Source organism: Ursus maritimus, unplaced genomic scaffold, assembly GCF_017311325.1.
Source record: "Ursus maritimus isolate PB19 unplaced genomic scaffold, ASM1731132v1 scaffold_13, whole genome shotgun sequence".
Classification (NCBI taxonomy): Eukaryota; Metazoa; Chordata; class Mammalia; order Carnivora; family Ursidae; genus Ursus; species Ursus maritimus.
Window position 1 is genome coordinate 65,222,125 of NW_024423675.1, and position 23,991 is coordinate 65,246,115.

At 45.3% G+C, this 23,991-nt stretch overlaps 1 protein-coding gene and 1 long non-coding RNA gene across 7 annotated transcripts in view; one reads left to right on the forward strand and one right to left on the reverse strand.

Moving 5' to 3' along the window:
• Positions 1 to 284: 284 nt before the first annotated feature.
• LOC121102298 lies at positions 285 to 23,215 on the reverse strand. The gene is made up of 4 exons (XR_005834427.1): positions 23,078 to 23,215; positions 5,811 to 5,867; positions 5,315 to 5,457; positions 285 to 1,023 (listed from the first exon to the last, which is right to left on the reverse strand). It is a non-coding gene; the product is annotated as an uncharacterized LOC121102298 (long non-coding RNA).
• The window catches only part of QKI (QKI, KH domain containing RNA binding), a 155,855-nt gene continuing 154,807 nt past the window's right edge, over positions 22,944 to 23,991 (forward strand). For 2 of the 6 annotated variants that reach the window (XM_040628041.1, XM_040628040.1), the window contains exon 1: positions 22,948 to 23,168. In XM_040628041.1, coding sequence (XP_040483975.1) covers positions 23,027 to 23,168 — 142 coding nt within the window. In that variant the 5' untranslated portion in view covers positions 22,948 to 23,026. Of the gene's footprint in view, positions 23,169 to 23,991 lie in introns of all 6 variants that reach the window. The other 4 variants (XM_040628038.1, XM_040628039.1, XM_040628042.1 and 1 more) reach the window with 3 other exon arrangements.

Below are 23,991 nucleotides of genomic sequence, written 5' to 3' on the forward strand. Positions count from 1 at the left end.
ACTTTAATTTTGTGCCAAAACATCGGTTTAGGACCCACTAGCTCCTCTGCAGATCTAACTGGGGTAAAATATCTTCCATTATCTTGAGACTTGATAAAATATAAATAGCTTGTACTTTGTCTCTCTTGGTTTTGATACCTAATGAAATGTGAAAAAGCAAGATGACACATAAAAGAAGAGCAAAAGATAACTAATTTAGAGATTAACTTTGGAAAAGCTCCAAAATTAGATCATGTAATTAGTTCACAGTTTAGAAGCCTTTGGTGGAATAAGATTTATGCAAACAAATTCCATTCACATAGTTTAGGAAGACTGAATGATTTTATAGATGAATCACGCTTAAAATTGAGGATTACATAAGCCTTGTTCCTCATTTTCTCTTTTATATCAACGGGTTTAAACAACCAAGAAAATCCAAGAATGGGCACTGAATTGTTCACTGGAAAAACTGATGGTGGGCACTAACATGGTGGAAAGAAGACTCCAACAAAGCTGAATTATAGCAAGTCTCTAAAAGGCATAAACATCCCTTGAAGGCAAGTAGCCAAGGTTGGTGGGCTCCAAACGTGGTCTGCTCTGGTTTTCACGTCTTTGTGCAGTCCTGTACAGGGGTGACAGGCGTCAGAGGCAAGGCTGGATCACCGGTTTTGAAGTTGGATTTTTGTTGTTGGTTCAGGAGATCTGACATATAAAATGGTCAAAGGTGAACTGCTGTCATTGTATGGGTCAGGGACGGAAACACAGAAGCCCAGGGCACTCTGATAGCCACCGGCCACTTGGAGCACTTATGACTTGATGTTAGCTGTACCACCGTACGCTCAAACACTGATCACAGTCGTGTGATCACAATTTAACACGTTCCTCAATGGCAAATCTTCCTCAGATGATGAGACTTCAGATTTAAGACCCATCTATGCAGATGACGACTTACCAGTATAAACAAACCAGGTATTGAATAAGTAAACTCCTCAAATATTAAAAAGAAATTGTTTTTTCTTTTCATCCGAACTGACTGCTGGTTGTCTGTATGGGCAAAATAAAATGATTATCTCATTGTGCGAATACTTCTTGGACAGCTCTTCCCTGCTTACAAACCAGCCTTTCTTTTGGACAAGTCAGTACATGTCCACACTGTCAGAGGAAAGGGAAGACAGGTCAGGGGAGTCTCGCACTTGCCACTTGGCCAGTAAACTTTTTCATTCAGTTTGGATTTAGGCTCAGCTGTGAAGCATGTGTCTCAGTGCAGGGCGGTAACAGTTTCAGGTTGGACAAAGATCGGTGTGTACCAGGAGCCTCTCCCCCGGCTTCCATGAAAACAACTGGGGCTGGTCGGCCTGTTCCTAGCATGTTTGAGAACTCTGTGTAAACATTCTGAAATAGGCAGTATTTCTAAACTTCGCAATGAGTTGGGCGAAGGTTTCAAGGATCAAATATTTGAAAATGTTTGAGAAACACAAATTATACCGTGAGATAGACCCTTGAGAAAAATGGCACTGAATGTAAAACCGGCATTTTTAACATTTCAGTTTTGAGGGAAGACTTCATATAGACAATCTCATTTGCTCCTTGCTGTTTTAATACTGATTTGGGTCAGTTCTGGTTTGAGAAAAGACGACGTCCTGCAACGCTTTTCTGTTTGGAGGAAACCTGACAGTAATGAAGTTGCTCTACGAAAAGCAGAGGGTAGATGAGAGAGGAGGTCTACAAGTTGTTGAGAGTGTAAATGATAAGTGTTGCACATTTCGTGTGAATTTGGTTGTATTTAAAAAAGCAAGTGAGAAGTTATAAATCGTTTTCAGAAATATATATATTTTTATTTGAAATAATTAAAGATGTCCAATTTTGTCTACATTTCTCAAAATGCGACCATTTCACTGACATTTTGCATGTTTTATTTTAATGTCAGGAGACACATTGTCTTAACAGTATTGGCACATAATTTTTCCCTGCATCCTTGGAACCTGAGCATTTCTGTGACCCTGGAGTAGTTTCTACGAAGTTCCCGGAGAGGACGCTCAGTCAATGAGACACCAAGCAATTTGCTAATTGGGGACAAACTTTTTTTCTTAACAAATTTTATCTTATTATAGAAAATATAGCTAAGAAAAAATAATAAAATAATAAATAATAAAATGCAATTTCTTTCTTCTAAATCCTCATTAGAAATAATAATATTGCTATATCTTTGCCCAGTTATGATTATTTATATAAAATAAATTCCCAGAAATGATATTATAGCCCCAAGGCACACAAATCCTAAATACTATGATATATGGTAACAAGTTATCTTGCAGAAAACTCCTATGAATTTTTAGTATTATCATTAGTATATGAGAATATCAGTTTACTTGCTTTGTTTATGGTGGATTATATCGATAAGACATATTTTAAAAATTTACAGGTAAAAAGATAATTTTCATTTTCCTGGACAAAACTTCTGCACTGTACATAGTTTTTCTTCAGCTTCCTCTACCCTGCAAGCTGTCACCTGTATGTGCTAGTCTCCCCCTACCCCAAAAAGGTATCTTGGATTCCCAGGGAACCCTGTTCTAGCATGTTCTAGTACATTCTAGTATGTTCCTCTACATGACACTGTTGCAAGGGCCTGAGCTCTTCCTCCCTTAGTGTATTCTGTTTTTTTTTTTTTTTAAGATTTTATTTATTTATTCGACAGAGATAGAGACAGCCAGCGAGAGAGGGAACACAAGCAGGGGGAGTGGGAGAGGAAGAGGCAGGCTCATAGCGGAGGAGCCTGATGTGGGGCTCGATCCCATATCGCCAGGATCCCGCCCTGAGCCGAAGGCAGATACTTAACCGCTGTGCTACCCAGGCGCCCCTGTTTTGTTTTGTTTTTGAGAGGCAGGGAAGGGTAGAGGGACAGAGAGAGAATCCCAAGATCCTGAGATCATGACCTGAGCTGAAATCAAGGGTCGGACACTTAACCAAATGAGGTACCAGGCACCCCAATTCTGTATTTTAAAATATGTTGGGTTTTTTTCTTCCCTGCTAAGGTGAATCCAATACAATAATTTCAGTCAGAGCCTAACAACGGATGACATGTCCCAGATATACACAGGTTTATCAATAACCGGAATCTTAAAAAGTGCACTGATGAGGAATGTATTTTTAGTAAAGGGAACTTTTCTTGGAGACCTTCAGCTCCATGCAGATCATGGCCTTCTCCTGTGGTCTTTAAACAGCCAGCCCTGCTGTTTTCCACTGTATGGTGGGTGGGAGATGCCAGTCCCAGCCTAGGCCTGGCGATGAGTGTGGGGTGGTCCCTTCACACTAGGTGTGCTCTGGGTGACAGGTGCCTTCTGCAGGGCTCCAGCAGCCTCAAGTATGGGATAGAAGTTGGACTTACTCACTGAATACTCACACTGATTTTCCACGTTTTATACAAAATTCCCTTCTGGAATACCTTCCAAACAATGCATTTTTTTCTCAGTGCTGTTGGCGGTAGGGAGCTGGAACAATTTTGTGAAGGTTTCAGTAAATTTTTCCTTAAAACCTGGATACAGTTTTCTTTCAACTCAGACATAGCCAAGTGCCTATTCATCCAGACAAGTAAGTAATAGATGACTATGGAATAATGCTGAGTTAATGCCATTCCCTGTCAGCGTCTCAGATGAAAGACCATTAACATTTTCTGTGTGAACGTTTTGTCTTCGTTTTTATTGATGACACTGATTTAAAGACCCTCTGGTTTAAGCTGAGAATATGTAATGTTTAGATTATATAACCATTACATAAATAGACTAGAGTCAATTATTATCTGAACTTCAAATAACTATTAATCAAGTAACCAGTTTTTTTGGGGGGGGGGAGTGGGAAATAGTAGACTATGCTCTGTATTTTATCCCAGTGTGAAAGAAACAAATACTAACACTCAACAACTAATTTTCAGTTTGTCACAAAAGTGCGTATGTTAAAAGGGAAGTTGGAGATTTAGTTTCTGGTTTCCCTCCTTCAGCCACAGCAGCAGTGTGGGCTGTATGGGGTCAGAGGTAGGATTTCTTAACTTTTCTTGTACCCTATCAAGATAGGTGATGAGAGCCAGGTTAAGTATTTCTTGAATCAAGCAAGAATTCTCAAAAACAACAAACACAATCTTAGCCTTTTTGTATATTATGACCTACAAATGAAAATAAATACCAGTTGAGGGGCAATATATTTTTTTTTTAAAAAAGAAGAAAAAAGTACCCTTTTAAGCCCCATATCGTGACACACAAGTATTAAAGATAATTACAAAGCCGCAGAGCCCTGGGTGAGTGGGGGCCCTGACTGCTCTGGTCTTCCGTGTTCACAGGAGAACAGGATGGAAAGGGGAGGCCAGGAGGATGATTAAAGGGCTGGAAAGATGACTTTCTGGCAGTGTGATATTAAGGCCATTAATATGTCTGCATTTCAGTTCCAGTGTGCTAATATATTATTTTACCTATTAAAATATCATAAAGATTACCTATAATTAAAGATGATTTAGAGCCTAAGTCATAAGTAGATCCAACTTCATGCAAACACATTTAAAGTGAATTCACTTTAAAGTGGAATTTAGCTAGCCTAATGAAAACAGTATCTACAAGACGCTGAAAAGACAGAGAAAAGAAAGACACTATATATGGTCAGTACGATAAAAACTCTGACAACCCTTTTATGGATTCACACCCAAATAGTTTGTCTTGAAGGAAAGTGTATAAAGCGCTGCTTAAAAGAAAATGTTGGTTAGTTCTTTGTTTTCTAATAAACAATGTATTTCCAATATTGAAACTCTGTCCTTCATTTCCTTCATCACTGGGAAGAGCTGGCCAGCCCGTTCTCCTTTTTCAATCAATCAGCATGTTTTACTTCACATTTGTACCGACTTGAAACAACAGTTACATTTGCAACTCCAGAAAGCAAAGATGAAACTTTGTTCTTGCTTTTGTGTTGAGCCCTACAATTTATTTCTCTCCTGGCAACAGATTTTAAATCTCTCTTCCTCCCCCTCTCTCTTTTCTTCCTTTTCATGGGAACTGTTTGGTGAGTGCCGACAAAGCCCTGTGTGTGTGTGTGTGTGTGTGTGTGTGTGTGTTTCCCTTTGCCTGGTTTCTGTGTCAGTGCGCACAGGCACGCATTCATTAACGTAATTCCTCAACATCCAGCAAGAGCGCATCACAAACCCGGGAGAAAAGCCTCATAAATATTTAGATGTTCCCTCTACCTTCCAAACTGGAGTGAAAAGCTTATTTAGTGAAGAGTTGGTCTCGGTTCATCTGCATGTGAATCAAGATGGGGGACAAAAGGATGAAAAGGTGATGGAAACTCGAATACAAACCCTATGGTCTCCAGGGGGTCATTCATCTTGTTCTTGTCAATATCAGCGCGGGGCTTGGCTTTTTTCTGCGCATGAGCAAACAGAGCCGGTTTCCAAAGACAGCTGGCAAAGGATGTATATGCTTTGTTCTATCTTGTAGTTTCCTAAGGAATGAAATTGCTTTACACTTTATATTTGACTGATTTCTGCATTCTTCTGAGTTGCTGCTAGCCATATGAGTGCTGCGTCTATATTTAGTATTGTATACAAATACACAAGACAGGCAGTATGAACAAGATTTTTTAAAATTGTGATGAAATATACATAAGACTTACCATTTTAATCACGTTAAAGTATATAATTCAGTGGCATTTACTACATCAGTGTTGTGTTGCTGTCACCACTGTCTATTTCTAGAACCTTTTCATCATCCCAAACATGAGTTCTGTACACATGAAACAGTAACTGCTGACCCGCCCTTCCCCCAGTGTAAAAGAGATTTGTTAAAACTCCATACCTAAAACTCTCCATGAAGCGAGAACTCCTGGCACTTGATGTTGGAGGCGTTGCGGTGCTGGGCAATGGGGAGTGAAGAAGAAAAAGAAGGTAAGGGTAAGGCGAGAAAAGTCTTCTCCGAAGTGGGGTTTCACAGAGCTACTGAACTCAAAGTCGGGAAATGAATATGGGGAAAGAAACTTGGATGTCAAGTAGCCAGTCTGCTTTTCACCAAAATGAAAGAAAATGATAGTGAAAAGTTGAGCAGCTTTTGAAAATTCCCCATTATTATAAAAAAATCAGTTTAGGTAAGAATTTCAAAATGAAACTCAAAGATAAAAGCCTATAATACTTGATATTATTTGAGACAAAACAAGCGGATTCTGTATTTTTATAGAACGATTCTGCCAAATACTGGGGGGTATATTGTACTTGACCAAAGACTGACACGAAAGCTAGTAGGATAACCTTATAACTAACTTAAAATTAATATATATTGTTATTTCCCATTTTACGTATCCCTGAGGTTGTAACCATGCTGCTTTCAACGAAAAACACTGCAGAAGCACTATTGGTCAGATTCCATCACAAGGCCACGTGTTGAGGAGGAAATGTGCAACCCCAACCTCCAAGTGCACCACTTACTTTAAGAAATCTTAAAAAAACAAAACAAAACAAAACAAAAAACCCAAAAAACCAATGCCATTAAAAAAAAAAACGGGGGCAGTCCTACTGAGCTTGTTTTAATGGGATCCTGTTTTCCTAGCACCTATAGCCAGGCTCCCTCTTTAAGAATGAGCATTACCAGTTGAGACCACATGTGAGTGACTAATAGTCTTCTTCTTTCAGTGGAAGTCATGCCTGTCATTGTCACTGATTATTTAAGGAATTGTATTATTTTATATAGTGTGGAGACAGCAGCTTTCAGGGGCAGGTGTTGGGGGAGGGGAGAGTGTGTGTGTAGAGCCAGAGGCCCAGGGGGACTGGGGGAAGAGGGGAAGAGGCAAAGCTGGTAAATCGGGAACTTGCAGTTCCCAATACTGGGAAAACGAGTTCTGATTAGCTTAACCAAAAAGGAGGTTCATGGACCAAGGTAATTGAGAAATATGAATCTGACATTAATGCAAGAGCTCAAACGATGTCATAAGGAAATGTTCTTCCAGATCGGCTCCATTCTCCTGCATAGCTGCTTCTTCGGCCAGCTCTTTCTGCGAAGCGATGACCACCACAGTTACTGTATCCTTAAAATATTTTCATCCTCTGCAGCCAGCAGTCCCACCAAAAAAAGGGAGGTCCCTGTTTTCCTTACGTTTCAGTGGGAGTGGTAGCAATGACTGATTTGCTGCCGGGGGTCGGGTGGCTATCCCGAAAGGGCGTGGAGTCCCGTGTGCACTTCCTGCTGATGGTGGCAGAGGTGTTCAGGCACCCCAAAATCACACTAGATTTCCCATGAAACAAGAAAGGCTCTTTAAGGAAAGCAGGAGGAGTAAGGGCAAATCGGCTAGGCAGACAACTACAGCTCTGACACTTCACTGCAAAACTGATCCTTTGTTGAGTTCAGGGCATATGAGTTGTATCGGTGAGGGGTAGTGAGGCTACTGGCCAAATGCATATTAGTTTAACTACAATAAAAGTGTGTTTCTTATTTGAGTAACAGAGCTATACAGATGAAGAGGTCTGCAAAATGGCCTTTCTCCAGGCAGTGACTTGGGGACTCTTATCTTCTGGACCCAAGCCCCCATTTCAGCTGTCCCCCAGTAGGACAGACCATGCTAGAGGACACTGGGAGGCTTCTATGGGCCAGGCAGGGAAGGGGCACCTATCACCTTGGCTCCTATTCTATTGACTAGAACTCAGTCACATGGCCACACCTAAGTTTAAGAGAGATGGGAAATGTGGATTAGCTGTGTGCCCAGAAAGAAGAGAAATCATTTTGGTGAACTGCTTTCAATTTTTGCCTCATCGGTTACCAGGATTCTGCAAATGGACTGGAAACCGGAGGCATGTAGTGGGGGAGACGAACAGTTACTGTGTTCTCACCAAGGGCTTTGCATGTACGAACTCATAAAATCCTCTCATCAACCTGGGGGTTGGGACAAATCTCCTTATTGGAAGTGAAGAAACAGAGGCACAGAGAGGGTATGTACCTTGCCCAAGGTTGCAAAATTAGAAATTGTTGGAGCCTGGGGCGCCTGGGTGGCTCAGTCGTTAAACGTCTGCCTTCAGCTCAGGGCATGATCCCAGAGTCCTGGGATTGAGCCCCACATCAGGCTCCTCCGCTGGGAGCCTGCTTCTTCCTCTCCCACTCTCCCTGCCTGTGTTCCCTCTCTCACTGGCTGTCTCTATCTCTGTCAAATAAATAAATAAAATCTTTAAAAAAAAATTGTTGGAGCCAGGATTTGATACAAAACAGGCTGAGCACACAGGGCTGTAGGGGAGACTAGGTGAGATGATGTTTGTGAAGACCCACGTCATGCCAGGCACTTGGGAAACTGTCGGTGGAACTTCTAATATTAATCTGGTCCTTAGGTTAAGCATAGCGTCTCAGAAGAAGGCTCATCTGGAGGCCAACCTTGAGGTGGAGGGATGATGGGTGTCCGTAGAGGCAGGTTCCAGAAGGTTCCTTCCTACTGAGTATATGGGACTATTAGAGAGCCTGGATCGATTCATTAAATGAGAGCCATTACTGAGCTGGCCAAGTTCATGCTAGGGCGGGACCAGCCATCACTACGGCCTGTGCACACTACTTTCCCCAGGTGGGAATGCCTGGACAACCTTCTCCTGTTCTTGTCCTCAGGTGGAGTTAGCTGCTCCTTGCTCAATACTTGCGAAGGACTTCAAGCACATTAATTGACAGCCAATTGCTTGTAATTTGGGGCTTACTCGCTCCCTTTGCCACCCAGCAAATTTGCTGAAGGCAGAGACAATTTCTTTGTGTCCTCACATCATGCATAACGTACGGTGAGCCATCTCGGTGTGGTAACTGGGTGTTGATAATAATGCCAATAGCCAAGACGTATTGAGCAGTCTATAGATGCCAAGCATATGTCTGGCCTTCATAACTGTTGCCCCATTTCATCCTCATAGTAACACTACAAAGTGGGTTTTATTAGTGCCCCATTTTTCAGCTAAGAAAACTGAGAATTGAGGAGATCAAGGTGTCTGCCCTACATCACAGCAGAGCCAGAGCTTTCCATCATTATATCACCTCACTGGGCCAGCTTTTTTTTTTTTTTTTTAAGATTTATTTATTTATTTATTTGAGCAGGGGTGGGGGGGCGGAGAATGAGAGAGTGGAATCACAGAGTGGGGAGGAGGGGCAGAGGGACAAGCAGACTCCCCACTGAGCAGGGAGCCCAAAGCCTGAGAGAGCTGGATCCCAGCACCCTAAGATTGTGACCTGAGCCCAAGGCAGCCCAGGCACCCCTGGGCCAGCTTTAATTCCATGACAGAGAAACCCACATCCTCTTCTGTGCCAGAGGCAAGGGGACACTCAGAAGGAGCAGGGAAGCAATGGCAAGATCACAGAAGGATGGCTCAGTGGGGAGCTCTGGGGTGTGGGAGGAGAGGCAGTGAGGATAGATCCCTAAGACCTCAACCAGGAGGTGCTCCATTAGGGACCATGTTGGCAAATTGAAGGTCAGAACAAGTAGCCTCAAGCCCAAGAGAGAAACCTGAGAGGGGAAGAAGGGACTCCTTTGTCATAGGGGCAGAGATCGGGGCCTGGATCCCCCGAGATCTAGGGCAGCACACCCAGTAACAGAGAAGGGCACCACCAGGGAACCTCTAACTACAGAAAAGAATAAGAGTGTTCAGAAACATTGGGAAGGGTTGACCTGGGTCTCCACTGAAATGTAAATGAGGCCGGGCTTTGGGAAGCCATGCTGAATTTTTCTGAGATTCTTCAGCAACCTTGTAATTTTTCTCACTGTTTGTAATTTTTAAAACTCTGACCTTTCTATAACTAAAACGCCTTTGTCCTTTTTTAAATTTCTGTTTGTTTTGGAGGCAGCAGGGATGAGGAGAGGTTGAGGAAGCTGTGTCCTTCCTGCAGGGGTCTGTAGGAGGGGCTGGCGAGGAAGAAGGAAACCAGGTGGAACTGAAGGGCTGGGGATGGCGGCTGGCCGGGGACGCAGGGGCATGGAGGAGGCTGATCCAGGTCTTTGGTTACTTCTAGAACTCAACTCTTGGACCCAAGAAGGATCTGTGTCACTCAGAATTTCACGTCCACGTCAGCGGGAAGCCGGGGCACACACTTACCTTTTTATTACTAGTGCAGTTTAAGTTAGGAAGGAAAGACCACAGGCTTTGCAAATCTTCTTTGTCAGAATTTGGGGGTCAGAAGCACCTTACAGCTAAAGTCATGAGAGGCCTACCATTGCAAACGGTGAACCCTAGCTCCTGAGCTATCTGGTTGAAACTGCCAGGCCACAGAAGCTTCCGGATGCTGTGCAGATTGGGCCTTGGTAGAACAAACTGCGGGGTTAAATTAGCATGAAGATTTTCTCCCCATATCTGGGGCTTCCTTTTGATTCTTAACAGGGGAAAATAGATAGTGAATGACGACATGTTTTAGTTTTGTGAAGTCGGCCACGAATTTAATTCAATTCCAATAAAAAAATAAACGGTGGGTCCAAGAACACTTTTATTTTTTCTTCTCTGAAATGCTTCTTAATATTTTCCTATGGTTAACACTATACAGAAACCAGGACGCTTCCGTCAACAATGCAGATCTTGCAAACAATTTCAAACACAGCGCAGAACCTTAAAGTCCTGTTGAGCCACCTGGAACCAACGTGAAGTTTAGGATCCATAGAAGGACTAAAGCCGTGTAAACACCATGGGGCTGACAGACAGATGAGCTAAAACCCGAGCTAGCAGACAAGGAGTGGTATTTTTGTGTTTAGAATTTGAAAAATAAAACTGCCTGGTGGAAGTGTTTTCCTTGTGTGCTTTTATTCCCCATGCAATTCCCCTTTATTTCCTTTACTATAATGACACCGTTAATGAACACTGAACACTGTTTAGTCTACTGAATACGGGGCCAGATGAAGGATAAATGGCAATGATAAATCTTATGTTAAGTATTTTTATTTATTTATTTACTTACTTACTTATTATTTTTAAGGAGGCTCCATGCCTAGTGTGGAGCCCAATGCAGGGCTTGAACTCACGCCCCTGAGATCAAGACCTGAGCTGAGACCGAGTCAGACGCCTGACTGAGCCACCCAGGTGCCTCAAGTTCACTGACAGACATTAAGAACAAGGTTACAGGCTGTACACAGTGCGCTGCTGATATGCATACGTTGTGTTATAAATAAAAAATTCTATCACATCACGCCAGCAAGTTCCAAGTTTAAAGTAACTCATGGTGCCATGGAGACTGTGTGGAGAGGCTTTTGGGCTGGAAGGAACTGACCCTTTAACCAGAGAAAATGGGAGAAAGCAGAGGCAGGGAGGTGAGCAACTGAGCTTGAGACTGGATAGGGGAGGGGAACCCCCAAGAGGGAGGCCCAAGCCCTGAGCTCAGGTTTGTGTCATTTATGAAGTGACCTGACAGCTCAGTCATGGGACCAAGATTTTGCCTTGGGAAAATCTGGTGTAAAAATCAGTGATTTGGGTTTTTTGCTGTGATCTGTATAGCACTACCCTTACTTAGTACACAATTGTATATACAGGCTACAGAAAGCAAGTTTTGTAAAAATGGATATTGAGAGAAAAATTCTTATCAAGCCCTTGTCAGGGATTCAGTTATCGTTCAGGCTGAATCACAACCCCCCCACTCCCGCCACCAGGTATCCAGTGATAACACTTTGTCCTTTTGGTAAGATATGAGGCAAATGTAAACTTTGTTCAACATCAGTATTATAATGAGGTAAGGGATTCACTGAAGCTGGACTCATAATTATAAAAGTGTTTATTTAAACAATTCCTTTTTCTTCTCGGCTACCTTGATTTAGTTGTGTGTCCTGGCTTTCATCTTGAAATGATTTCATGTCTGAAAGCTGCTTAGATAACCTGAAAACCACAGGGAGAAAGTTTTGGCTCTCTGGGTCGACTTTTCAGAGGTCGTACGCTGGCCGGGTGTGGTGACAGATCCGGAGGCAATGGAAATCAGCCTCAGAGAGCTAGCCTTGCGGAAGCGGAGACTTCTGGGGGTTCACTTGGAGAGATCCAGTTCACTTCAGTGAAGGCCCTGGGAAGCCAGAGCTGTCACCGTCTCTCTAGTTGCTTCATATGTGACCTGATGAAACGGACTTGCAGAAGCCACTTGCGAGTGTGTGTACATTTGTCTCCTCCCACCCTGCTCTCAGACCCTAAGTTCCTCAAAACATGAGCTATTTTTTCCCATGGCATCTGATTTAAAAAGAGGGGGGTGCTCATTGCTTTGCTTACCTAATGTCTGCTGAGAGGCAGGTGGAGCAGACACCCTGCTTGTTCACTCGCCCGTGGTTGTTGGCTGTAGCCGCCTGTGCAGGAATTGGAGAAGGCCCTTGGACTGGCCTCATGCAGCCCAACAGGTGCTCGGCATCACATTTTTAAAGCTGGGGTCTGCCCACAACTGTCGGTATTGGAACACAGCGATGGGATCCTGGGGTCCTGGGAGCTCCTGCAAGTCTGGGAGGGCAGTGCCTGTCCATCCAATCCTGGACCTTCCAGGCCCCCAGCTAACTGCCTGCTCAGTTGTTGACAGGGCAGGAAAGGGAAGGAGGCAGCCTCCTTTTCTACATTCGCCCCACTGCTGCAGAGCTCTTTCTACCGTCAGGCAGCTGAAAACTGGGTCTTGAAGAGCTTGGAGGCCCCAGGCCAGCTTTACATCTATGGTTTCTGAGGCTGACAACACAGCCAGCCTGGGATCAAGGCTCCTTTTCATCAGGTTCTTTGTCCTTTTACTTCCTGGTGTCAGCTGTCCTGGGAACAGGAAATGGTTCATGCAATAGGAAGTGACAGGAAACTGATGACTAAGTACTTTTGAGTTTTGTGGATACAATTTCAATGTAAATAGAGTTATTTACACATTTGCCAAAAACACATGTGCATCGATAAATAGGAGCTATCCGGAGACCTCACTCTTTTCAGGCTTTAAAATGATACTGTTTACCGAAAGCTTATTGTGTGTCAGGGAGTTTGCTGGGCACATGTTCATCCACTCACATGATCCCGGCACCATCCATCGGGTGCATTCTCCCATTTTACAGGTGAGAAGAGAGGCAGAAGTAGTTTAAGTAGCTTCTGGTAAGTGGCAGGGCCGAGATATGAACCCAGGACTTCTGTGGCTGCTGCTCTAGACCCCTGTGCTCAGCTGTTTCCTCCAAGGGCCAGCAAACTCATCATGGTGAATGTTTTAGGACTTTGTTTCTGTGCTTGGGCTTTAAAGATAATTCATCTATGTCATCTGTGAGAAAAGCATTTCTATGGCTTGGCAGGTAGTTATGTAGTGGGGTTAAGGTGCTATTATTTCATATTTTCACAGTGCGGAAGGAAATACTCATTAGACACCAAGTGTCTGAGCCTAGAGAGAAAGGTCTCCTTCCCCCACCAGGCTCAGGGCTCAGCAGCCCTGACACCAAGGAGGCCTGGCTACTCCCTTTCCCATGCCGAGTGACAGGGTCTGGTTGGGGCCCTTTGATTAAGTAAAAGCTGCCTTCCTAAAATCAGGCACCTGCACAGCTGAAATGTTGGAACCTGGTCAGCTGAGGGACTGGAGAAAGTCAAGTGTGGCTATGGGTCCCCAGAGGTCAAGGAACCCGGTGCAGAGAAGGGCCTGCCTCCTCTGCCCACCAGTGGCCCGGCAGCCCAAGAGGAAGCTGGTACTGGAGGGGGAGTAGGATTATTGCTGGCCTGTCAGCTGACAGGACAGTTTACAAGACTGTCTTTGAACTCTGTGAACGCAAGTCTTTTTCTCTTTCTGCATTTCATGATTTAACAGTTTAATGTTCTTGATTCCCCCCTCACATCCCTTCTGTTCCCTTAACAGCTTCACCTGGACAGAGAAACGCTACCGGCACGGGGGAGGCCCCCCCACCCCCATCTGTCACAGTTTCAGCGGGCATTTTCCCACTACTTAATTCCAGGCTCACACTATAAATACAGGGCACTCATTTTAGAACTGTTAAACAAACGTGTTACTCATTTCACTATGCTGCATTTTATTTCCATCTGAAAAACCATGCTTACTACCACGGGTATTGAGGAAAACAGTGTCACCAATGCCCTGCTAATCAGGTTGGTGGCTCTTGAAGGCCTACAAAATGTAACCGTAACACATTTTTCCAGATGGGCTTGGACAGAATAATTAGGAAATAGTAAATGCTGGCATCATCAGTATTACTTGTAGAGTTCAGCAAAGGAATGTGAATGGCTATCTAGCACAGAGGAGAGAGCAGAACAGAGGTACTTCTTATGGTGTAAAATATAAAGAGTTTTCCATAAGGAGAAAGATTAATCATTTTTCAGCTCTGGTAACAACCTGTTTATTAAAACATTATTCGGTGGAAAATAGAAAGTAAAACTGAAAATTTTGGTGTTTCACTGTAACTGGATAAATATGATTTTCATAAATTTTCTTTCTAAACTTGGGCATATGCCCAAAGAGCCTGTACTTGTATACATATTTTCGACCAAAAAATATTCAATTTAGTTGCAATCAATAAAAACTAGTAAAACTCAGATTTAATGGACATGAAGATAGGAAATAAGCAATATTCTAATGATGCAAACAAGCTGATACAAATATAAGTATTATTCAGAATGTTTTTGACAATTGGTAGGGCAGGAGTGCAGGTGACCCGAGTGGCCGTCAGCCCCTCTGGGAGCAGGACACCAGGCATCACCCCTTTGGTTGCTAGGTCGGAGGGATTCCCCGGGCTTCTGTGGGAAAGACAGGGCAGTGTAGCTAAGAGAAGTAACTGTGCCTGAGTGGTATGGAAATAGTTCAAAATTTAAAAACAGAAAGTTTACTGGTGCATACTGATTGAATATCAGTGCTGCAAATAACTGCTTTTAATCTTATATTTAAATAAAGTTAAAGTGATTCTGATGAAACCTCTTTTATATTAAAAGAGGAGGTTTTCCGACCAATTAAAGATTCGGGGGACTATGGATGCTCTGGCCCCTGTTGCCCCAAATGGTACGTTTCTTGTGGGGTGAGAGGTATCTCACACTCCAGAATGCTTTTTAGGAATCATGGAATCACATAGCAAAAACTGTTCACACAGTAACAGACACTGAGGGTCCTCCTTCCCCTTCTGTTTTCCCTATGTCACCGAAGGCAAGGATTTTCAGATGCTACTATTTACTCAGGTAAGTATTCTGCGCTGGGAGCGGCTTACACAGCTGCCTGCCCTCCCTAGGGACCAAGTAGGTCTATGTTTTTCTTTCTTTTTCTCTTTTATTCATTCAAACAAGTAACTATTGAAAGGAGACTACTTGTAAAGCATCTAGAGAGCAGAAAGAGGAACAGGCCTGGAATCTACTCTCCAGGAACTGTTACGCCCTCTGAGAGGTAAGTTTCTTCACTAGGAACTCTAGAGGCTTCCACAGTCTCCACTTTTTCAGTTGTAACACATTAAAGAAAAGAAAAAAGAAAAGAAAAGAAAAGAAAAGAAGAGAAGAGAGACTATTGGTTTTGACCTTTTGTTAATTATAAAAATGTAAGAATTTCAGTCAAATGTATTATATTATCTAAGGAACACCAATATCCAAAAATACGACTTCTATTTCAGTAAGGAGAGCAAAAATGACACCTATGAATTTTAAATAGATTTCTTATTGCCATTATATGACCACCCATCTGTGCACGGGGTTATCCTAGGCACAGAAATTAAATTACACAAAATCAGTTTGCTGATATGGATGAGAACATCTTATTCGGAATCACAGAAAAAGCCTTCCGAGATCACTCAGTTCATATGTCAGAGAGACTGAATTACTTACTTGGTGTTGCACAGCTCATTAGGACTAATAAGGCCTTTTTATACCCAACACAGCAATCTTTTCTCCATAGGACATCAGCAGTATTTCAATGAGATGTTAAGAGCTTCATGTTTGAAAAGATTCAACATCACCACCGGTTAGGATACTGAAAGAAGACAGACTCAGACAGGACAGTATTTCAGTCATTACAAGACATAGCTCTTGGGGCACCCAAATTTAACTGATAGAAGGGCCAGAAGTGTGCCGTGAGTCACTCAGGACTTCGGAGGTTTGCTTCGAATCTGGTTCCCAGCATTTACTGCGTCACAAGTCACATCACTTGGTTAACTCTCTGAGCCTCAGCTTCTTCACTATAAAATGGGGGTAATAATTAACTCAGAGCTGCCAGGTACTCAATGAGATCATAACTGAAGTGCCTAACAGTTTGTAGGAACTCTATAAACGTCAGTCCTCTTTTTGTCTCCCTGGTCTCACTAAAAACTCAGTTTAGAAAGTACAAATATACAGTAATTACAGGAAAAATGCAACATTTTAGGCTATCAGTTAAATTTTAGTAAAGGATAATGGCATTTGATTAAATGTCTGGGACGTGAGTAGGCACTTTCCTTGCTCATAAAAAATGTCTACTCATGTTAGTTATTTAAAATGAACACAGAGAGGGGTATCTGGCTGGCTGAGTTGGTAGAACATGTGACTCTTGATCTTGGGGTCATGTGTTTGAGCCCCACATTGGGGGTAGAGTTTACTTAAAAAAATAAATAAATGCTAAGCGAAATAAGTCAAGCAGAGAAAGACAATTATCATATGGTTTCACTCATTTATGGATCATAAGAAGTAGGAAGATCGGTAGGAGAAGAAAGGGAAGAAGAAAGAGGGGGGTAAACAGAAGGGGGAATGAACCATGAGAGACTATGGACTCTGGGAAATAAACTGAGGGCTTCAGAGGGGAGGGAGGTGGGGGAATGGGATAGGCTGGTGATGGGTATTAAGGAGGGCATGTATTGCATGGTGCACTGGGTGTTATATCCAAGTAATGAATCATGGAACTTTATATCAAAAACTAGGGATGTACTGTATGGTGACTAACATAATATAATAAAAAAATATTATTAAAAAAAAAAGGAAGATTAAGGGAAAAGAGCAAAGAAACCAGTAAACCTTTAACCGACCTTTTAAAAACTTCATTAGGCTTAGAAATGTTCCTGAGGAGAGAAAAATAACAGATCTTTCTGGTTTTTGTTGTTGTTGTTCAGAAATAAATCAAGAAATTATATCCTAATCAAAATAAATAAATAAATAAAGGGGGCATTTAAAAAACAAAACCAAAACAAAACCCCTAATGCATAGATTATGAATCAAACTGTAGCTGTTTAATATGTTAAAAAAATCAAATTACAGGTTCTCCTGAATGAGCCAGATCTTGAAGGAAAAAATACAACAAACCAACAAGTCCAGGGCAACACTATGGAAATCTTTTTGCAATCTGAAACCCATGAATCAGTCTGAAAGTTGATCAAAACAAAATGCATTTTTAATTCACTCCCATATTCCTATAATTAGCAGATGGTTATTTTTTAGTTTGTTTCTGTTTAAGCGTGGAATAAAAATGGGATTACGTGGAACAAGCCTGCATCCTGGCTGAGAACGTTTTTCCCTCTAAAGTTTCATTTAGGGTCAAATGAGTAGAAACTCTACACCATCAGTTCACATTTAACCACTGTGCAGTGGTTTAAGCTAACTGTTAGTATTACATCTGCAACTATCATGTTAGTGGTTTTAAAAGGCAGCACAATTAACAGAACAGCTGTGAAGAGCAATGCCTTTCATTTTACGAATAGTGCACTTGCACTAAGCGATACAAATATGCCTCACTGAAAGCAACCCATGTTATTGTTTGATTGATTCCTTTCCTTGTGTTAGAAAAATTCCCGAGGCTCTTCTCTATGGACACTTTAGCTTGACATTTGAGGCCAACCAAAAACTGGCATCTACTGCTCTCTCTGGAAGCTCCTACTCTGCAGCCTGACCCTTTCCAAGTTTTTGTCAGTGCCCCCCACCTCCCAGGGCTGTGTTCCTTCTCCCAGGCCCCTGGTGGTAGGGCTCATTTTCATTCCAATGGCATTTTGTCTTCAGCACTTGCTTTTATTAGTTAACTTTTCTTTTCTTTTTTTTATAATAATTTTTTATTATGTTAGTCGCCATACAGTATATCCTTAGTTTTTGATGTAATGTTCCATGATTCATTATTTGCGTATAACACCCAGTGCACCATGCAATCCATGCTCTCCTTAATACCCATCACCGGCCTATCCCAATCCCCCACCCCCCTCCCCTCTGAAGCCCTCAGTTTGTTTCCCAAAGTCCACAGTCTCTCATGGTTCATTCCCCCTTCTATTTATTAGGTAACTTTTCATATGTATGTGATCCCAACTCCCAGCTTAGCCTTAGGGTTAGTAACAGGTATTTAGATATACTAGGTACTCAAATATTTGTTAAGATATTCACACTTAAAATGTGTCATTTTCAACCTTCCAAATAGTCGCTGATAAGACATCTCACAATTGAAAAGTACACTTGAGAAATCTACTAAGATAATAAACAAACATAATTAAGACAATAAACACACAAAAGATTATAGGAAAGCCCCATTTCCTTGTAGGAAGATTTAAGGATTAAAGATTTTAAAAAACAAAACAAAAACAAAAACACAAACACGTTTGGGACACAGGCCATCAAAGATTGGATTCATTCTTAAGTCCGAAGAACATTTTAGTTCTTGATAGAACTCCAAGGTGATGAAAAAAAAAATGTTTGGAGTATTCAAATTTTCTATTTTAAATGTCAAGAATAGCAATAAGCAAATAAAGCCAATCAAATTTTAGAGAACAGAAAATATATTTCCACTCATGTTTAATTACCGATGTTAGATGTGGAAATATTTTTAGTGTTAACATATTAGATAACATAGTTTTTCACAGTGAAAAAGCTATTATAAAGATCTTCAAGATGAAACTCACCCATGTGTACATTGTAACTGGTAAATATTGTAAAGATATTTTTGTAACAATGGGATTAAAGAGTCTTTCCATAATAATTTTTAGATTCTTAAGCTTCTTGAAGGCAAGTGATATATCCCAACAATTCTTGCATTCTCCATGCACTTGAAATATGTTTGGTAATTAACAGGGTAAGATGTACCTAAAACGTCTGAGGCAGGAGTGTGAGAGAGAAAAGGAAGGGATATGGTGGATAGCACAGTTGTCTCCAGAGGCATCACACTGCATGGACCCGGTTCCGCCTGTGGGACCAACTACTTACTACTCGAAGCATCAACCATCTCTCCTCTGAAGTCTGGCTATTCACATCTATCTAAATGTCTGCTGTAAGGATTAAAAGAATATAGGTAAGGGGTTTGCACAGTTCCTGGTGCAGAGCTACTTAATACTTTTTTGAATATATTTTTATTTATATTTATTTTTTTAAAGGTTTTATTTATTTGACAGAGAGAGGGAGTACAAACAGGGGGAGCAGCAGAGGGAGAGGGAAAAGCAGGCTTCCAGATGAGCAGGGAGCCCGATGCAGGGCTTGATCCCAGGACCCTGGGATCATGACCTGAGCTGAAGGCAGACGCTTAACTGACTGAGCCACCCAGGCACCCCTGAATATATTTTTAATGAGTGCCTATGTGTAGTGTGCTGTTCCAGGCGTAGGGAATTCCACATAGACAAAATAAAGCCCTTGCTCTTGTGGAGTTTATAGAGTAGGGGGAGGTGAGAGACAAATTTACCCTTAGCTAGAACATGTCAGGTAGAAATGAATGCTATGAAAAGAATTAAAAGGTGGGGGGAAGGAGATAGAATATGGAGGGAATGTATGTATGTGTACTTGCGTGTGTTATCTTATACAGGGTGGTAAGGGGAACCTTTCTTTGATAACATCTGAGGAAGTGTGGGAGGCAGGCTTATAGATGTGTGAGGAACGCTCTGCAAAGAGAGGAGACACCAGTGCAAAATCCTGGAGTAGAAAGCATGCTTGGCCTGTTTAAGGATGGGAAAGGATTCCAGGGGAAGAGCTCAGTGTGCTAAGGGAAGAGAAGAAACAAGGTCAGTGAGGCAGCAGGGTCCAGAGAATGTGGGGTCTTGAAGGCCTTGATAAGGTCTTTGGGTTTTTCATCTGAGAGGGGAAACATGGAAGAACTGTAAGCAGAGAAGTGATCTATGTATACTTGAAAAGGCAATACATAGTAGCTATTATAAATGCTGTAACCACATGAGATTTACTACATGTAACATGAATATTGATTATTGTTAACTCCGATCTGGTTTTCCTATAAGAACCAGGTGAGCCATATGAAATCGTGATTTCTATTCATCAAAATGGTGGAATATCATCAAAAGTTTCAACCTTACTTATTAGATAGGGTTAGTAAAAGGGTGAAGAACATAGGCTTTAGGATAAAATATAAATGGAATTGAATCCCAAATCCAGGACTCATGAGTTATAGGCTTGGCAAAGTTATTTAACCTCCCTCTCCTTGTGTTTCTCCTTACATAAAATAAGGATAATAGCATACCTAAATTATAGGGTTGCCTTGAGAATTAAATGAGATATACACGCAAAGGATTTAGCACAGGGCCTGGGAGCTTAATAAATAAGGAAACTGATTAAAAAGTGGAATGAAACCTGTTACGCTATCAAATTACATTAACAGTTTAGTACCCTTTAAAATACCTATCATTTTGCTACATACTGAAGTAGCATACGTTAGTTTTTAAAGAGGCAACAGGTTTTTTTTTTAAATCAAAATACTGTTTACCGTATTTACAAAATTCATCCTTTAAATTGATAATCGAGTAGGCGAATATTCTATGGCTCTGTTAACAGCAATGGAAGTAGGAAAACTTCTTAAAATATTTTGGAGTTAAATGCTTGTAACTTTGTCTGCAGGGCAATTCCATTTCCTCTACCAAAGTAGGTTCATTTTAGAAACAATGTTCCTTAAATGCACAGGACAGAAGCTACTCGATACTCAGAGTATTTGTTTGAAATTCAGCTAGTTTCAATACAACTCAAACTTAAGTCATCTTCAGAATTTGTATGAAGCAAAATTTTACCAAAAAACCCCATGTAAATTCTTCCCCGTTAAAACACAGTAGACAGATTTCAGCCACTTGTAGCTCTCACCACGGTCGGTTTGATGTTAGATTTCGTCTACATTAATTGAACATGTCATAATAGGCTTGCAGAAAAATGCAGATGCAGAGTTTGCGACTGATAACATTCTATAAAACAAAGAGAACTACATCGTTGCAGTTCAGAAGTCTTTCCCAAACAAACCTAAATATTTGAAATCCATCATACCGCATGGAAAACACTCCTGCCCACTGTATCATTATTTTTACAAGTTGGCAAATGGGAGTGTTGACTTCCACCCTTCGAACTAGGTACATGACCTTATTTCATTTATTGCGGATGCACTTCATAACTGGATGCTGATGCCATCACGGAGGGCAACATCGCCCACACCGTTCACGTCCCCCTCCTTATTTCGTACAGCGCGGTGCTCATTCCTAACTGCAGCTGGCTCTCGGAAAACCGGATGCTGCACCAAGACAGACCCTGTCTCCAGAGGCGCGCTCCGCCTCTGAGACAGGTACAGCACAGGCAGTGGCGACGCCGTCGGGGCGACGAGGGGCGCCCACACCTGACGCACCGAGCGTCAGGCTCCTTCCCGCAGCGTGGTTCTCGAAGCCGGAGACCGCGGGGACGCCAGACGGGGGGATGTTGTCGTGCGGTGCCACCAACGACACCGCAGCAATTAAGAGCCCACCGGGAACGCGTCCTGCGCAGGAGAACCCGACACCGGGGAGCTAAGATTCCGCAGCTTCTGGCCCCCGCCCCACCACTTGGGGGTCCGACAGCCCGGTCATCCCATCGCCTCCCCCCACGGCGCGCCCCCGCGCCAGCCCCCGCCCAGGCCACGGCCCGCCCCACGCAGGCGCGTGGCAGGCCCTGCCCCTCCCCCCTTCACTCGCGGGGCCCTGGCAGGGGCGGAGCGACCCTCGGAAGGGGCGTGACCGCCTGACTCGACGCGCGCACGCGCTCTCAGACCTTACGGCTACGTGTCGGGCCACGTGACGCCCACCCCGAAAGTCCCCCGTGAAGCAACAGGACGTTAAAAAAAATTCTTTTCTTGGCGCGGGGAGGATGTGTGTGTGAGAACAGAGGAGAGGTTTAAAAAAAAAACTATAGTAACGGAGGAGAGAATGGGGCTGTGCGGCGGCGAGCGCAGCCCTGGTGCGTCCCGCTGGCGATCCCTCTCACCTAACGCCACAGCCCGACCGCGCCCGCCAGACAAGCCGGCCCAGGCGCGGGGAGCGCGAAGCGGCGCGGCCCCCGCCCCCACCCAAGTCGAAAGCACCGCCACCAGGCACCCCCGCCGCCCTGCCCGGTGCCCTCCCCCGTCCGTCGGCCCCGCACCGGCCCCTCCCTCCGCTCTCGCCCGCTTCGGCGGGGACCCCAGCCCGGCGCCGGCCCTTCAGGCCGCCCACCCTGCCGGAGGGAGACGGCGCGGCGGCGGGCACGGCGGCGCCTGGGCCGGGGGCTGCGGGGGGCTGCGGGGGGCGGCGGCGGGAGGAGGAGCACGCCGGCCGGGCCCCGCTAACGGCCGCCCTGCGCGGCCCCGCCCGCCGCCCGCCCCCGGCCCTCCCCGCGCCGCCGCCCCTCCCCCCGCGCCGCCGCCGCCGCCGCTGGCAGCGCCGCCTGAACTGAGGCGAACTCCGCCGCCAAGTGAGTGAGGAGGAGGAGGAGGAGGAGGCGAGGAGGAGGAGGAAGAGGAGGAGCGGAGTCAGAGCGCGGCGGCAGCGGCAGAGGCGGCCGCGGCGGGGACCAGCCCAGAGAGACCCCGAGCCCGCGGCAGAAGCGGCGGCGGCGGCTGAGCGGGCGCGACCAGCCGAACGAGCGGCGGCGGCCCGGCTCCTCCTTGTCCGGCGCCGAGCGGCCCGCGCCCGCACTCGGCCCGCGGAGACCCGCCTCCCGCCCGCCGGCCTCGTGAGGGACGCGCCGAGCCGGCGGCCGAGGAGCGGCGGCGGGCCGGGAGCGCGTCGGGCCGCGGGCGGAAAGTGCCTGCGGGGGCGGGGAGAGCGCGGCGAGCGCGCGGTCCGGCCGCCCCGGCGCCCGGCGCGGGAGCGGAGCGGAGCGGGACGCCGAGTCCCGAGCGGCCGGCGGCCGGGGCTCCCCGCCCCTCCCTCCTCTCCGGCGGCGGCGGCGGCGGCGGGCGGAGTGAGCTGCGGAGCCTGGAATATGGTCGGGGAAATGGAAACGAAGGAGAAGCCGAAGCCCACCCCAGATTACCTGATGCAGCTGATGAACGACAAGAAGCTCATGAGCAGCCTGCCCAACTTCTGCGGGATCTTCAACCACCTCGAGCGGCTGCTGGACGAAGGTGAGTCGCCTCGTCGGCCCCTCGCGGCCCGCGCCCAGGCGGCGGCCCCTCTTCCCGGGACCCGACGCCCGCCGGCGTGTTGGGAGGGAGGGAAGGTCGCGGCCGGCGGGGACCGTCCACCGGGGACGGAGAGGCCCGGGCGGGGCGCATGGAGGCGGCGCCGAGGCCGGGCTCGCGGGGCGCGGCGGCGGGCGGGCCGGGGCGGCGGGCGCGGGCGGGACCCACTGGCGGGACGCCCCCTCCCCCCTCCCCGGACCCCGGACCCGAGACCCCGGGCCTCGTGCCGCCGGCGCCCAAGTTGGTGCGCTGGGGAAGGCTGCGGGGCGAGCCCTCTGGCGTCCCCGGCTTCCAGCCGCGCCTGCGAGCACCGCGACGGCCCGGAGCTTCGCGGGCCTGCCCGGGAGGATCCCGGCCTCGCTCGCCCAGCGCCCCGCGGGCGCCTGAAGGACACCGGCCCCAGGGCGCTCCCGGAGGGGTCTTTCCCGGAGGACGCCGCTGGTTCCCAAAGTGGAGGATCCAGTGGGGCTTTTGCTTTTTTGGAGTTTGTGCGGCTTGCAGATACTCGAGGGGAGTAGCGTGGGGCTTGATAATTTAAAGGAATTCCATAGCGACCAAAGTCTGTTATTCAAGCCTTGAGCGCTGGCGACTCTTCTGGCCAGCCTTGCCACTCTTCGTCCCTGCCTGCAAGCTTGGCAAACCAAAAGTTCCCAAGTCTCAACCTCACCTCGGGCAACGTGGCGTGAATACGAAATACCGCGAGGACAAATCTAAACGTAGTCCCGAGTTTGAGAGAACTTCGGCGGAGAGCTTTTTCCCGAGGACG